We start from the raw sequence: 17,364 nt of genomic DNA, 5'->3' as shown, positions 1-17,364 counted from the left end.
TCTTATTAATACAAGTCAGAATTTCTGATTGCAACAAGGTCATATCTTTGGGTAAAATCATTAAAATAAAAATATCACTGGATCATTGCATCGTTTCTTATTCTGTTGGGGTTCTTATTTTGGGCACTCGCTACAGTGTAATTGATATGTTTACCCTGAGGCTAGTGATAAATAAATTGGCTTCAACCAGCTCTGTAGGTCTGTACTTTGTATTTCCTAAAGGGTCCCCTTCTCAGTAGCTACCCACATCTCAGGACCCCTGACATAATGACCCAGCCATGAGCTAGCCCAGAGGCAGGGCAAATAAAACCCCATATCTCTGTGTTGGCCATTTCAGGGGCATACAAGACAAGACAAAGATGACACAGGAACACTCATACTGACATACAGACAAGATGGGAGATGGCAGAGCACAAACCCAACCTACAAAGAGACACAAGGGAATGAAACAGCACCTCCTAAAGGAAGGGAGGCTCATGCCCAACATGGCATAGTTGTACCCTTGTGTCACGCCTCAGAGTAGGCTGTGAAATGGTCAGTGTATACATGGATTTCATGAACATTGGAATCAGTATCTTAATTATCTTGTCAATACGTTTTCTACAACTTACCAATGCCAACTTCAAATATTTAAAAGCACTGTTTTAAAGCTGATTTATTTATTTAGTTTTTATCTTTTAGGCAAGGGGACTCGACCTTTCCCGTGTACGGACTTGCGTAGTAGTGGCAGAAGAACGACCCCGAATATCTCTTACCCAGTCTTTTTCTAAGTTATTTAAGGACCTGGGTCTCCATCCGCGGGCTGTCAGCACATCATTTGGCTGTCGAGTTAACCTGGCTATTTGTTTGCAGGTATGACTGTTTAGTTCTGAGAAAGTCAAAAAGATGCTTGTTCCATGAACCTAAGAAGAAATAAGAAACATCTGATAGGTGCCATTCCATTTTACTTGGCTTGCCCGTTGAGCTACATTTTTTAATTGAGCAAAAGTGCATGATACATTTTTGTTGTCTTTCCATACATTGCACGCACTCATAAATCCTTCACACTGCATTGTTAGCATTTATTCTGTCCTACTTTCAGAAAACGCAAAGCATTGTTCAGCACAGAAAATTATCCAGTGGGGACCTTCGTCCTCTCTCATTTTTCTTTTAGGAGTCAGTATGCATTTCTTAGATGATCGGGTTGTGGTTTTTCTGTGTTAGTCCGGTTGAATGCACAGAAATAAAGGTTAACAAATTGAATAAAGTAAGGCAGAGGTTCTCAGTCCAGTCCTGGGACATACCTATCCATTCAGATTTTTCAGGATACCCACACTGAATGTGCATGAGAAAGATCTGTATGCACTGCTTCGTCTGCAAATTTATCTTATACCTAGTCATTGTGGAGACCCCAAAATTCCCACTGGATGGATGTGTCCTGACGATTGGGTTAAGAACTGATGTAAGGTGATAATTGTTTTTTTGGGGTGGGAGGGGCTAAGAAATAACATTTCTCATCAGATAAGAACCTATTGGATTGCCCATTTGTTTTCATTTTCCATGCTGTAGCTAAGGCAGGAGCATCGCAAGCTGAAAATGTGCCCTGTGTGATACGCCCACAAGTGCTCCCGTTGCATTCCTGCCATGCCCTCCACTTTCATGTCGTCAGCAAGGGAAGCCAGTGGACATGGCACCCTGGCTTCCCTTGTGTCCTCTGTGGCTGGACAGCTGTACATAGCTAGCTACAGCCCTGAGCTAAGGATATATCCCAGCTATCAGCTACACAAGCTTGATTGTAGAATATCTTACCTTTTCAAAGTCAGTAAAGTTTGTCATCTTCCCTTTTCTGAGTAGATGAGTGTGCATTAATCTAGCAGTCAGGGCCTTCTTCCCCATGTATATCATTTTCCCAGCCTCTCGACGCTCTTCCCATCACTGCCCTCTATTTTTGTGTCAAACATACGAATCTCTTTCAGGTACATGAAAATCAAGCAGAAAACCAAACTGTTGATCATGGCTACAGAACACTTTGGTTAAGAATGACAGTGTAATAGTTCAGCTTTAAATTGCTTTCAAATGGAGATGTTTAATAGGTCATATAATGAACTAGTTGATGTTTTCCCGACAGTAGCTTTTGTGTGTGAAATTTTGTCAAAAGGGTTTTTGTTTTTGTTTTTTTAATTTGTCTGATTCTTTTTGCTCTTTTGCAAAGTGGTGGCAGTTAGGAAGCTTCTGATGTATACCAAGCCTATACCTTGGTTATAAGTTCACTTGCTGTACTTCATCTCCTCAGCCTTTTAGTACCAAGTAATATTGCAGTGAATAGTGTATTGTAACAGAGGTATTAATATATTATTATTACTTATTTGGATTTAGCTCATAATTTGTTCAGTAGTAGCTCAAGGTGAGTTACATTCGGGTACAGTAGGTATTTCCCTGTCCCTGAGGCATTGGAGGTTACTTCTCCAAAGTGACAGGGAGAGTCAGTGGATTTGTGCCTTGGCTTCTCTAACTCTCAATGTACTGTTCTAACCACTAAGCTACTCCTCCACTCTTACACTGATTACACCCCTGCATCTCTCACAAACAATACACTGAAGATCCCTCTTATTTAATAACACCCTTTACTTGGTGCATCCTTTATAGTATTCCTTAAGTCACCAGGTAATATGCCATATCTCTCCCTCCATTTGTCACCCCTTTCTCAATAAAGCCATATATCCCAAAACACCTCTTCTCATCCAGCAAATATACTACAGTTAGGGGACATGTGGTGGGTAAAAGGGAGTTGTTGGGTGGGTGAGGGAGCACCCACCCAACAACTCCCATTTACCCACCACATGTCCCACCCATCCACCCACCTGTGTACTGGGTGATAGAAGCATAACAGTGCATGACAGTAGTTTAGCCATAATGTTATCACATACCGCATACATCAGAGTTGATTTGTCCAATATTTTCCATTTGGCCACAGATGCAGACAAATCCCTTTCTAAGTCATTTCCATAGATAGCATAAAAACTATTCCATTGTATAGCAGTGTTGGAAGTGGTGGGCAAGTCATAGATCAGATAGGGTCAATGGCAAGGGGTGATCTAGTGTCGCTAGTGCAGCACAAGTACTTGCTTGCATCAGACTGGCTTACAGCATCAGTGGAGGAACCCTCAGCTGCCTGAAGCCTCATTTAGCCTGGTGGTGTATATTTCAGTTTTCTCATTTGATTGTACTTCACACAGATGCTTCAGTAGTAACATATTATTCCTTTACTAACCTCAGTTGAAAATATGTTGGATTTTTGGGTTTGTTTGTTAAAATATCAATGCAAGAGAAGTCACTTCATTATCACCCCTTAAAGTTGACAAAATGTATTGTCATAGTTTCCAGGTGGGAGGCAAAATCAGCAAGCATATACTGTCTTTAATCACTACTGACAGGTAACCTCATCTGCGAGTCCAGCAAATGTTGACCAAGTAGTTGCAGACATGTTTAGGATGTATCCTACTTGAGTACGAGATAGTGGATGCTTTTCCTTGTACACAGGAGGGAACACACTTTGCTTGCTCTTACTCAGGCTAGCCATCAAGGAGAAAAACTATAATTTTTGTCTTTAATCCATGTATGTCAGTCAGAGCACTCCCACTCAATTGATGTATCACACCCTGGGTAAATATTAATATTTCTTTATCTTGGAGACGTGGTGATTTCTTCTGGCTCAGCCCTACTGGCATATTACTGAAGTTTCCGATTAAAGCACTTTCAGAGGGGTAGCCCATGTTAGTCTGGTATAACAAAAATTACAGAAGCCGGTGGTATTTTATAGACCAGTTTATCGAGGGATGAGCTTTTGAGGATCAGATTCCACTTTGTTGGATTAACGATAAAACATTTATGCCTCAATAAATTGGTTAGTCTACAAGGTGATTGACTGGATTTTAAGCACTGCACAGACTAAATTAAAATGGCCTGCGCTATAACTGGCATGTTGGTTTTCTGTGCACTGAGGCCACTTTTAGCGCAGCTGTAAAATGGCCACATTTCCTATTTCCCTTAATGGTCACTCACTAATTTCCCAATTAGCACATGGCCATTAGTGCGGGAGCCCTTACCCAACACCTGTTAACCACACGCTAATCCGTTACTGTGCGGTGATGCAGCTGCCCTGATTAGTGCCTACTCTTTACCCTCCCCCCCCCCCCCAAATGCCCCCAGCACTAAGTTGTATTTTTTTAGTGCATGGGTAGTATGTACCAAACACGAAACTATGATGCCCCTCAGTAGTGGATTTTAACCTGCGGTAAGCACATGCTAGTGTTTACCGTAGCTTAGTAAAATGACCCCTATATTTTTACTTATATGTAGTATGTAGTCAGTTTTTGTGTGGGTTCAAAGTTTTGGAAGTGTTGTGACAGAGATGAAGCTGCTGATATAGAAACATTCCCAAAGTAGATGGTCCAGAAGATAAAACGCACACCTGGTGAGCTGGAAGAGCCAGGTTTTGACTGCTATTGTATTGGCGTTATCTTTGCCCATTCTTAAATCTGGAAGAGAAAAATGCAGGTACGGTCAAAATATTTGCCACACCTGCCCTGCTAGCTTATATGAACTACTAGCATGTCATGTCTGAAAATATTGATGCATTTCAAGCTCGGGTTAAAAGTTAGTTTAGCAAATGAAAAATCATTCTTCATATTTTTTCTGACCAGATGCTAGGAGTTTGTTAAACTGTTTTTGCATGTAGACCCTGCTTCGTGGAATGTGTAAATCCTGATTATTAATTGGATCCATACTGTTCTCCCTGGAAGGAGAAGAATGCTTCTATAACTAAGAATGTGTCAAACACGCTCTTTGCTTAGATGAGAAAAATAAAATATGATGACAGATAGCTGCCTCTGCACCCCTCTCATCTGCCTTTGGTTTGTTATTTGCTCAGAACCTTCCTCTTCTGAGCTTTAAGTGCATTCCAGAGCCTGGAGTTTTCTCTCTATTTGTTTTTTTACCCCTCCTGTCTCGCCTAGCTGCTATGAGAATGCCCTGGTCAAACATTAATACTTTGCAGTTCGATCCACAGTCCTGAACAGAGAGCCTTGGCAAGAAGAAAGATCCCCTCCTCCTATTTTTGCACACTCACCAAAAGGGAGCAGGGCATTTTAAATAACTACATATGCAAATACCTGCAATCATTTTTAAAGCACCACAAAACAAAAGATTACCACAAAAAAAGGAAAAAAAGTTTATTTTGAAGTTTTTCTTGTTTATTATGATGCACTTCAAGATACAGTGGTTTGTTATATAATAATGGGACATACAGAGGCAGATTGATCCCCATGGCCATGATTGGCAGTCGGCTGAAAAGGGTGTATCTCAAATATTCGCTTGTCTGGTCTGGGGAAGCATCGCCCTGTGGCGCTGGAATTTATTTGGATAAAGATGGACTCAGGCAGAGTGGTTGCCTCCTTTTCTTTGTTCCTGGGTACTGTGAGTGAGAGAAAAACCACACACACTCCAAAAGTTACAGTGAAACCCATTTGACAGCTAGTGTTTTCTTTTTGATCACCACATAGTTCCGCTCCCTAGGAAACAGCTAATGTAGGCTACAGAGTGTTTCTCTCCTTCCACATCTTGAGCCAAGATGGCCCAGAGCTCAGTATCTGACACATCCATCTGCACTACAATAAATTGGTTGAAATCCGGACTGACCAGCACCAGCTCTAAGCAGATGGCCTCCTTCAGGGTCTGGAGAGCAGCATCCAGTTCCAATGTCCATTGCACCTTCTCAGGGGCTTTCTTCTGCAGGAGGCAGGTCATCAGTTCCACCTTCTCAGCAAACCCTGGGATAAATCGTCAGTAATACCTGAGTCCCATGAAGTCTCACTCCTGCTTCTTGGTTTGGGGCTCCGGCACCTGTGCAATCACTTCTACCATCTGGACCTGGGGTCTCACTTGTCCCTGCCAGGTATTGGACCTCTTGTCCTCCTATGAAGCACTTTTTAAGATGTTCAGTCAACCCATCAATCTGTAAACTATCCATTACTGCTTCTACCTGGATGAGATGGGTCCTCCAGTCTTTACTATAGAAAACAATATTGGCCAAGTAGGCAGCCATGTAGTCGCCATGCAGCTTGAGTAGACAACCAACAAGGCGTTGGAAGGTAGCTGGAGCTCCATAAAGGCCAAAAGGTAATACAGTGAACTGGAATTGACCTTGGGGCATTGAAAAGGTTGTCTTCTCTATGGTAGCCAGAGTGAGAGTTACCTGCCAGTATCCGTTATTCAGGTCTAGGGTTGAAATGATCCATGCTTTTCCCAGCCTTTCAGTAAGTTCAACCCTTGGCATCAAGTAAGCCTCCAATTGGAGATAGCATTTACTTTACAGAAGTCAATGCAGAACTGGAGGCTCCCACTGGTTTAGGGGGAGTGGAAGAATAGCCTAGTGGTTAGTGCAGTGGACCTTGATCCTGGGGAACTGGGTTCAATTCCCACTGCAGCTCCTTGTAACTCTGGGTAGGTTACTTAACCCTTCATTGCCCCAGGTACAAATAAGTACCTGCATATACTATGTAAACTGCTTTGAATGTTGTTGCAAACAACTTAGAAAGGCAGTATATCAAGTCTCATTCCCTTTACATGGCTGATATGGTCCAGTTGCTAAAGGCATATTTTCCTTTTTGTGGGTGCAGGGGAAATTGAAATACTTGAGGGTGTGAATCACGGCTAAACATAGACAACTTTTTGAGGCCAATTACTCAAAGTTACTCAGGGTTGTGAAATCCGATTTAGCTTGGTGGAACTTGACATTTCATCCTTTAGATTGTAAGCTCCTTCGAGCAGGGACTGTCCTTCTTTGTTAAACTGTACAGCGCTGTGTAACCCTTGTAGCGCTCTAGAAATGTTAAGTAGTAGTAATGACCAATTACTGGTGGATTCTTCGATAACCCCCAGATCTATCATCTCAGCTATTTCTTTTGCCACTGTCTGCTGATGGGCTTCTGGGATCTGATATGGGCATTGCCAGGCCATCACTTCTGGTTTAATGTTGACATCATGTGTTGCAAGGTTGGTCTAGCCTGACACATTGGAAAAGACATCCTGGTTCTATTGAACCAATTGTTCCAGGTTTCCATGAGGGTGAAAGCTGCTCACCAAATGGGACTTGCAAGGGCTCAAGCTGCGGTACCTCTGGACCTAAATAATCCGCTTGGACCAACACCGCAATCACTGGGATCCACTTCTTTAACAAATTGATATGGAAAATCTTGGCCCTGTCTCTTGTCTGGTTGGGCGACCTTGTAGTTGACAGGTCTTGTCTTCTCAACTATTTCGTAGGTCCCTTTCCATTTGCATAGCAATTTGCTTTCTGTTGAGGGCAGATGGTCTAAGACTTGTCCCCTGGCTGGATGGATCTCTACAAGGCCTTCCGGTTGTAGGCTTGGGCTTGCCCTGCCTGAGCCTTCTCTAAGCAGAGCTTGGCTGCCTCGTTTGCTTTCTTCAACCTTTCCTGCATGGTGAGCATATATCCACCCAAATTCTTCCCTGGGCTAGGCTCCTCTTCCCAGGCTTCCCGAACCACATCCAGGATTTTTCTAGGTTTCTGGCTATATAACAGTTCAAACAGAGAGAATTCTGTTGAAATCTGGGGTACTTCCCAGACAACAAACAGTATGTATGGAAGCAGGGTGTCCCAGTTCTTCCCATCTTCCTCAGCATTTACTTGAGAGTCTTATTAGAGCATTCTACGAGACCGTCTGTCTGTGGATGATAACATCGATGTCTGCAAGGTCTTTACTTTTAGCAGGGCACACGCTTGCTTCATGGCTCAGAATATTTGAAAATGTTGCCTTGGTCAGTCAGTATCTCAGCGGGAGAAGACTTCCCATAGAGCATTGGCCACAGTGGTAATCTTCATATTACACAGTGTGAATGGTGTCTGGATAGAGTGTGGCATAATCAAAAATGACTAAAATGTACTTGTTGCCATTCGTTATTCATTCCAGTGGCCCCATGAAGTCCATGGCCACCCAGTCAAATGGGGTATCAATGATGGGCATGGGTATGAGAGTGGCAGTTGGAACCCTTGCAGGGCTACTCAGCTGGCAGGTCAGGTAGGACGCACAAAAAAGGGCTACCTGTTGCTGTTGTCCTTCCAATAGGGCCTTGATCAGTTTCTCCATGTTTTCCATACACCTGCAATGCATCCTATGCGAGAATCAAAACAAAATAAAAACCTGCTTTCCGGCTCTTACTAAACTTCTTAAAGATTCCGTCTCTCTCAGGGCAGAGCTAACCTCTTTAGCCCATTTATCCTGTGTGGTGGTCCTACAAGGCCCAGAGCCCCCCGAGGCTAAGGATTCCAGCGTCTTCTGGCAGGGTATACTCAGATCCTACTGCTGCCACCACATGTGGTACTTTGAGTGAAGGCGGGCCACAGAACCCAGTAAGACAAGCCACACACATTCCATAAGTTCCACAAGAGGGGAGAAAACAGTATTCAAAGCTTTGGTGGACTTTGGTCCTGGGGAACTGAGGAACTGAGTTTGATTCCCACTTCAGGCACAGGGAGCTCCTTGTGACTCTGGGCAAGTCACTTAACCCTCCATTGCCCCATGTAAGCCGCATTGAGCCTGGAATAAGACCCTGTGGCTTCTTCAGGGTCTTATTCCAGTGCACCCTTTCTTTTGTGCTTCTATTAGTGGCCATTGTCACCCCATTCCTCAGGGACCACCTGGCTAGTTGAGTTTTCAGGTTACCCATAATGAATATGCATGAGAGATATTTGCATGCAATAGAGGAAATGCATACTAATACATCTCATGCATATTCTTTGTGGACATCCTGAAAACCCAACTGGCCAGGTGTTCCCTAAGGATTGGGTTGAAAACAACTATCCTAGAGAGGGCTGTTTGTTGACTGTTGTTATTAATGGGCCATTGTCTAAAGGATGTAGGTATAATCAGTCAATTGAAAGCCTAGTTGTGGTGTGGGAGTGCAGACTCTCTCATCAGAGCCCTTGGCCACAGTTTTATATTATAAAACACAATTACAGATAAGATTGTACAGATGAAGTACAACTTTTAATATTCAGTCCTGTAACAGAGAGAGTCTATATATGTATGTTCTCACTGATGCAAGGGCAGCTAAAGAACTTTTTGTTTGGTTGGGGTGGGGGGGGGGGGGGGGGAGGAAGGAAGCCCCAGCTTCCAGCTGTGCTGGTGCTGGACAAACTATTGGTAGGGCCATCCTGCTACCTATTCCCTGACAAGGTTTCATTTTCCTTTTATTTTCAATTTTCCCCAATACAATTTCAGAAAAGTCAAGAAATGGCAAAATTCCAAACATACAGAACAATACTCAAGAAATGTATTTTTATTGGGATTTATTAACCACCTTTATGAAGAGATTCTCTCAAGGTGGTGTACAGTAGGTACAGTTTAATACTATAATGCCAACAAGCCCAAATCACGGAAGAGAAAACACAAGTGCAAAATAATAAAAACAGTGCAAAAAAAAAAGATATAAAATCCATATCAGGACACTACTAACATTCTTGAACTCCAAAACCGAAAGTACATTATTTTTAAGAAAAGAATCAAGCTGTACAAAATTCCAAAAAATATTCCTTCCCCTGGTAAACGATCAGACACTTATATGAATATTTAAGAAACAAAAATAGTCCCCAGAGCCAACACACATAACTTTCAGAGATGCCCTGACAATTTTAAATGTACCTTTGTTATTAGCCCCTGATGTAGCACATTTTTTATTATTTTGCAAGGTGAAGAGCAGCTTTTGTTTGGCCCAGTTGGTAGCATCAGTGAATTATGTACTCGCATCTTAATCTACTGCCATCACTTTATTTTAAAGTTGCACAGTTTCTGCTGTACCTCTTAGATCTGTAGAAATAAGTCAGTAAAAAATATGAAGTATGATACCTCCATAGTGAACTTCTTAATCCATTTGTGATAGTTGTGTTACCTTCGTCCATTGCCCTGGAGAAAGGAGGTTGGCTATCAAAAGCCAGTCACAAATTTGTTAAGTTAATCAGTTGGAAAGATATCTCATACGACTTGTTTGCTGAACTTTAATTCTGAAAACACATTTCTACCACTGAACTCTGCCCCATTTTTATCTATGTATTGGAAATCAAACTGTGATATTTTGAAGGATGTGTGTCTCAGTGTGGTAATATGTCCAGCCAGTAGATGGGGAGTTGAAGTAAACAGAAGATTTAGACGCACTAACCACTTGTCTGAAATCCTAAGTGCTTTGTTTTGTATTTGAAGACGAGAGGATTTAACAGTTCACTTTTATGAAATACTAGTCAGATTGAATATATTTGTAGCATTTTACTATGTAAAAATTTAGCTTTGGACCTATGTGAACCAAGTTACCACAGGTTAAGTGGGTAAATAAGAGAGAATTGATAAAAATCTAGCACCTGATCACACACTGACTTTATCTGGACAGTGGTTATTAGATTTAAGTGAGAAAATGAACCTCTTTTACCCTATAAGCAGATTTATTTCAAGAATGTGTAACTACTATTTCTTAGCCCTCAGTTGTCAGCTAATTGTGCAGCATGTTTGTAGGCCTTGGTGGTGGGAGAGAAGTCCCTATCAGCCATGTCTTGTCTTGCTGTTGGGTTTCATTAATGTAATTGGGTGTAATGCTCAGCTGTAGCTATACCTAAGCTACTGGAAATACACATACTACTACTACTACTATTTAACATTTCTAGAGCGCTACAAAGTGTACGCAGCGCTGTACAAACACAGAAGAAAGACAGTCCCTGCTCAAAGAGCTTACAATCTAAATAGACAAAAAGTAAAGCATTTAATATTTAAGCAGTCAAGCACAAGAGAACAGTCACAGAAGGACTGAAGATGTTGAAGGGTGGTCAGTGTGATTAGGTGTAACTCTGGTTGGAGTAGTGGGAGAAGGTGGTAGAAGAATAGAAATGGGTGAGGTAAAAGTAATGAGTGGGTTGATAGGGAGGTTATATAAGACATGTCACACTAGGGGTGCATGGGTAGAGGGGTAGGGTGGGCGGGACTAAGTCTAAAGCAGGAGAAGGTATTCTCTGCAGCCTATCTGTGAGATGGAAAATGCTCTCTGAAGCTGCTGCTCAGGGTTGCCAGGTGGAAAATTTTTTCCCCACCCAAACGAGCCCAAATCCAGCCCAAAACCCGCCCAAACTCAAACCCCGCCCCTGACACCCCCACCCCCACGTCATCACCAACCCCGCCCCCGCCGTCATCAACCCCGCCTCCCCGTCATCGGCCCCGCTCAAAATGTCACTAACCCCGCCCCCCGCGGCCGAAAAAAACGCTCAAAAAAACCGCCCAAAAGACACAAAACAAGCCCAAAAAAACGCAACCCGCCGCGGGCAAAAATTTCCCGCGGTGGGTCGCGGAAAACCGCCCAATTGGGCGTAAAACCGTCCACCTGGCAACACTGCTGCTGCTATAAGTTGTTAGTTTTCTCTCCCTGAAAGAGATCCAAGCCACACCCACAAAGTTCAAACTGTCAGTGGGGAGCAGTGTTGCCAGGTGGGCGGTTTTCCGCGACCCGCCGCGGGAAATTTTTGCCCGCGGCGGGTTGCGGTTTTTTGGGCGGTTTTTTAAGCTTCCGGGCGGCTTTTTGGGCGGCTTTTTGATTTTTTTCGGCCACGGGGGGCGGGGTTAGTGACGTTTTTGGGCGGGGTTAGTGACGTTTTGGGCGGGGCCGATGACGTGGGAGGCGGGGCCGACGACGTGGGAGGCGGGGCCGATGACGGGGAGGCGGGGCCGATGACGGGGAGGCGGGCCCGATGACGTGGGAGGCGGGGCTGATGACGGGGAGGCGGGCCCGATGACGTGGGAGGCGGGGCCGGTGACGGCGGGGGCGGGGCCGGTGACGCGGGGGTGGGGGTGTCAGGGGCGGGGTTTGTGTTTGGGCGGGTTTTGGGCTGGTTTCTGGCCCGGATTGGGCTGGAAAAAAAAATTCTACCTGGCAACCCTGGTGGGGAGGGGGAGGGGAGGAAATGGCAGTGCTTGATGAAAAAGAGAGCTCAGTTTGATAGGAGATATACTATAGGATGTCATTCTGAGGCCAGGCTAAGTCTAAAGCAAATTCGCCACCAAGTGCATTCTTTGGTGTCTTAACGTCTCCCGAGTCTCTCCTGAGATACTGGAGCTATCTCCTCTGTCTCTTCTGTTGCTCTACTAAATTTTAACCTTTAAAAGAATGATGGTTACTTTTTACAGCTTCTGTATTTGACATTGGTTTTGTTTTGTTTTGACTCCCTGCTTCTTGCATTTTCCTTGTCTTCCCCATCTCCTCTTATTTTGTCTTGTTTTTCTCTTTCCTTTTTGTCCTTTTGTTTCTTTCATCCCTGTTGATCCCTGCTACTATAGCCTCACAGGCTGGGGAAGCTGGCTGAGCAGGTAGGGATTTTCATGTTGCCTAAAAACAACCCCCCTATGAGCTCCCAACAGTGAGACAGACTAGGGATTGAGTCTGGAGATGTGGCGTACTCGGACATATAAAAGGCAGCATAGCCTAGACTGGCACTCCCTCAGCACATTTCAGCTTTGCAATGCCTGTGATACATAACAGAGACCGCCACAGTATTGTGTGGTACTTGTGCACTGTTCACCAGATGTACAGTGACACGCATCCATTTTCCAAATTGGTCCAGGTCTGGTGTTCTACAACATAGTGATCTTCGGTTTTAAAAATGTTGGTGGTATGACTTTGGTGTTCTTCCCGCAGCACTAGTCTGTTGCACTGCTGAGTTTGTAAACTGGAATGAGAAACCGGTAAACAGGGTTATGTATCATGCACTTTGCATTTTTGTGAGCTTTTCAGTCCAAGGCTAACATGCATGTGCTGCTCAGTTAATGCTCTGTCGCCCCCCTCCCCCACACCTGCCTCCCCACACTCCCCCCCCCCCCCCCCCCCCCCCCCCGGGGTAATGAGATTATGAGTGCCAGTGTTGATCTCAGTTCATGCAATCTGTTAGGATGCCTTTGAGTATGGTGAACTCTGGAAGTAGCATTCAGAACAAACAAGTTGGTGAAGGAAACGTTAGCACTAGCTCTGTGTACACCAGACTCGCCGGAATATTGTAGCTTAATATTCTGTCCAACTCGCAGTCAGAATATGAAATATTAAAATTAGCAAAAGCAGAAATGTGAATGAAGTTTAGGCCTTTTTAAAAAATACAGTGCCGCAGGGCCCTCCCTCTCAGTGGACCATATTTATTAACCACTTTAAGGTGATCTAACAAGATTTACTTTTTTTTTTTTATTTAGCATTCTCGTTGTGCTGTTAGTGTTACTGAGATGCAGAGCATCCCATTACCAGTAGGCAGCAGTGAAAAGGTCTATTTTAGTACTTAATGTTACAGGTGCATTATCCTTACTGTTCTGGACCTGCCTGTGCTGCGTAGTAGACCTCCCTCTTCTGATATTACACATGCCTCTCATCTTGATCAGTGAACTGAAAACACAAATGTGAGGTATTTGAGTGTGTGTTCAAAATCAGTTGCAGTGAATGAGCTATCTGGGAGGAGGAGAAACAAGCAACAGGCCTGGTGTTTTTGGTTTTTTGTTTGTTTACACAGAAGAGATTGTAAAGTGCTGTAAGGGCTGGTACAATTTTGCATGCTCTCGAATTTTCGAATAGCACTTGCACACTGTTTGGGACAGACAACTGATGGACAATAGGCAACATATTGCAGGCACCTGGAACAAGAGACGAGAATAAAATGAAGGCACTGTCCTGGGGGAATGTAACTGGGGGTGTACTGTCTGGGTTTGCACTCAGTCTCATTTGATTTTCTTCCAAAGCATGGCTTTGGAGATTCTAGATTGTCTGACACTGCAAAAAGGAAAAGAGGACAATGCCCAAGCTGCATGTTGACACTAAAACAGAAAAAGCTCAGCTATTATCAAGTCACAGAAACAAACAATTGGTATTAATGATGCTGTGACTTAAGAGGAACAGAATAATTGCTTGTAAATCTTCTTCCATTCATGTCTGTTCATGTGTGTGTGCGCTCCATTAATATTTCAGATCTTCCGTCTACACGCTGTCAGTGCATGCATGAGCTGCATTTTGCACATACAGCTTCTTTGCATAATACTTTCTTTCCTCAGCTGTTTGAACATACTTTCATTTTGCAGAATAAAAGCAAATTGCATGTTAGTTTGTTTTTTATTTTTCTCCTGTTTGCTTACTTGCTACATGCTAAATCAAATATAGGTTATTTTGTGTGAGTGTGTGTGTGTACCTAGATATATAGAGATACAGCCACACACACACATTTATGCAGATGACTAGTCTACAGCAGATCTCTGGTGTAATCTTACTAGCTTTTCAGAAAAGGTAGAAGAATATTTAATATTCAGCATGTAGATCAGTGGTTGCCAAACCTGACCTGGGAGATCTCCAGCAGGTCAGGTTTTCAGGATGTCTGCAATGGTTACTCATAGATAGATTTACATGTACTGCCTCATTGCATGCAAATTTATGAATATTCATTGTGGATGTCCTGAAAACTCGACTGAAATATAGACAGATGCATTATAATTGTTTCTAAAATGTGGACTGTACTCCTGTATGATTTCTGCCTTGTATAATAAGCATGAATCTCCATTTTAGTCAGAAGTATTCTAATCCTGAGATGATGATGCTTACAGGGAACATCTGGTCCGGACCCGACTACTGTGTATGTCGACATGAGAGCTTTGAGACATGACAGGTATGTTGAACCCTACGGCTTTTGGTCCATATACTGCCTGAAAGCTATTGAAGCAGTTTACATTCAAGTACAGTAGGTATTTTGCTGTCCCTGGAGGGCTCATAATCGGTTTATACCTGAGGCAACGAAAGGTTGTGACTTGCCCAAGATCACAAGGAGTTACAGTGGGATTTCAACTAGGATCCCCTGCTTCTCAACCCACTGTTCTAACCATTAGGCTGCTCCTCTACTCTTTCAGTACACTAGTTAAGGATGTGTTATAAAAGACAGTTGTTCGTGGCTACTATATCAATTATCTTAGATTCTTCTATTAATACTCTTAGCTGAAGGGGATACTTCAACAAACTATACTGTAAATCTAATAATCCTCGTCTTTCTTGTGGTGGTTTATCACAGTTGACAATGTTTAAACACTCTCATAACATATGTGAACACAGCCAGGGGTTTTTTTTTTTGGAGGTTAAAGGAGCCTCAACAGTGCATCCCTTTTTGATTAAACAGTCTGCTTGTGGCTTAATCTACGTCTTCTGAGGGCATCCACTTTCACCATTGGCACCGCTCCTCCTCCTACTTCTGGTTGTTTGAATTTTTTTATATTCTACTTTTCAAAATTATCAATATTTTTCCTTATTTTGTACTTAGCTTATCTGGGTGAGCTTGTTCAATGCCGTCAAGAGAGCCACGGCCGACTATGGCCAGAGTTTCGATCCTTCTTCAGGGTCCGTGGCTTATCTCTCGTATTCTGTAAGTTACATGCTTCAGTGGAAGCTCCCACCTATGACCTGCCCATGCTCTATTCCAGGAAGGAGTTCTTTTGGCCAGTCCCGGTTGTAAACTAATATCACAAAGCATTCTCTTGACGGCATTGAACAAGCTCACCCAGATAAGCTAAGTACAAAATAAGGAAAAATATTGATAATTTTGAAAAGTTGAAAAGTATAATATAAAAAATTCAACCAACCAGAAGGAGATGGAGGAGCGGTGCCAATGATGAAAGTGGATGCCCTCAGAAGACGTAGGTTAAGCCACGAGCAGATTGTTTAATCAAAAAGGGGTGCACTGTTGAGGCTCCTTTAAAAGATTGTTGTCAACTGTGATAAACCACTACAAGAAAGAAGAGGATTATTACTGTATCAATTACACACTTCATCAAGTGATATGTTATTTAAAGGTACACATTTTGGAGGCAGGAGCCTATGTAACTCTTATATTGCAGGACTACTGTAAGAAAATGATTCTACCTATATTATTTTGGAACTGCAACTATGTTAACATTTTTTAAGTTTATCTGAACCTCAGGCCCTGATTATCAAAACTTCAATGCTGCATGGAACAGCGCCGGAGTTTTACCACCATAGCAGTACCCTGACCTAACTCCTTCATGATCGATGCTAATAGTATACAAATGATATTCACGCTATTAGCTTCCTTCATGAGGGAGCAAAGCAGGCGGATGGCGCTTGGTGGATGCTTTCAAAAGTTGTGCGTTAAGCACAACCTTTGAACGCTTGCCCAGGACACGGGCTGTTGGTGTTGGCCCCAAGGGTCCAATGGACCCCCAGACCCCCCATCGCTAAGACCCAGGGGGTCCGATGGATCCCCGAACCCCACATGCAAAAGAAATCCCCCCACCCACCCGCCATGGGTCCAGTATGACCCGCGACAGGAGGCCTGATTTGATCCTCCCCCACCGCAAATCTTTCCCTGGTGGGCTAGTGGTGAAGGGATCTCCCCAACCCAACCCCTTCCTCCGTACCTTAGAAGTTAGAGGAAGAGAGACTAGCACTCTCTCCTCTTCGTCCAGCGCCACCTCAGAATGGCGGCACCCTGTCCTGTGCATCATGGGATGCACAGGGCATGGTTCAGTTCCTTTACTATGTTGAGTATTTTGAGCTATGATTCATCAGTTCTGATCACACTCCTCCTTACTGCTGATCTTCCAAAGGCTATTGTGGGTGCTTTCCCTTTGAACAAAACTGTGCTACCTTTAAGCTCTCTCCAGTGAGATGGTAGGACCTCGTATTTGAGATAAGCTGTGCTAGCTTTCTCTACTACTGGTCACCTGCTGGTTTTGACTCTGTTACTTCGCCCTCTGTGTTTCTTTATTTTTTTTCCTTTAGGGGTGTCTTTTACGAGAGTGTGCACACATCTGTGACACTGATTCCCCTTACTGCTTACAGGCTAACAGTCCCAAAAGGGTTGTTTTGCATGAATCTCCCAGGAGTATTCATTTCCCCAGCATAGGACCTAAATAGGCTTCCTCAGCTCCATGCTATTCAGTTTTTGTATAGCATAGCAGGGCCGCCGAGAGGGGGGGCAGGGGGGACAAAATTCCCCGGGCCCGGCACCGTAGTCCCCGGTCACACCCGCCTGCCCTCGGCTCCGTCGACAGCCCCCCTCCATCCGCCACCGGGCTGGACCCCTTGCATTCAAATCACAGCACCTCAACCCCATGTGAAAGCGCAGCAGCGGCGGATTGCCTCCCTTTGGGCCTTTCCTCGTGTCCCGCCCTCGTATGATGTAACTTCCTGTTTCCACGAGGGCGGGACACAGGGAGGGAAGGCCCGAAGGGAGGCGCTCTGCCGCTGCTGCGCTTTCACACGTAAGTGAGGTGCTGTGATTTGAATGCAGGGGGCCCGGCCCGG

The 17,364-nt window shown here is 43.9% G+C and overlaps 1 protein-coding gene across 1 annotated transcript in view; it reads left to right on the top strand.

Annotated features, from left to right (window-relative positions):
* DIP2C (disco interacting protein 2 homolog C) overlaps positions 1 to 17,364 on the top strand; it is a 763,198-nt gene that overhangs the window by 692,132 nt on the left and 53,702 nt on the right. The window contains 3 exon segments of the mRNA XM_030198809.1: positions 682 to 852; positions 12,369 to 12,398; positions 14,658 to 14,719. Of these exon segments, the coding sequence (XP_030054669.1) occupies positions 682 to 852; positions 12,369 to 12,398; positions 14,658 to 14,719 (263 nt within the window).

The sequence above is a fragment of the Microcaecilia unicolor genome, chromosome 1 (assembly GCF_901765095.1).
Source record: "Microcaecilia unicolor chromosome 1, aMicUni1.1, whole genome shotgun sequence".
Lineage (NCBI taxonomy): Eukaryota > Metazoa > Chordata > Amphibia > Gymnophiona > Siphonopidae > Microcaecilia > Microcaecilia unicolor.
This window is presented reverse-complemented; position numbering and strand designations above follow the sequence as displayed.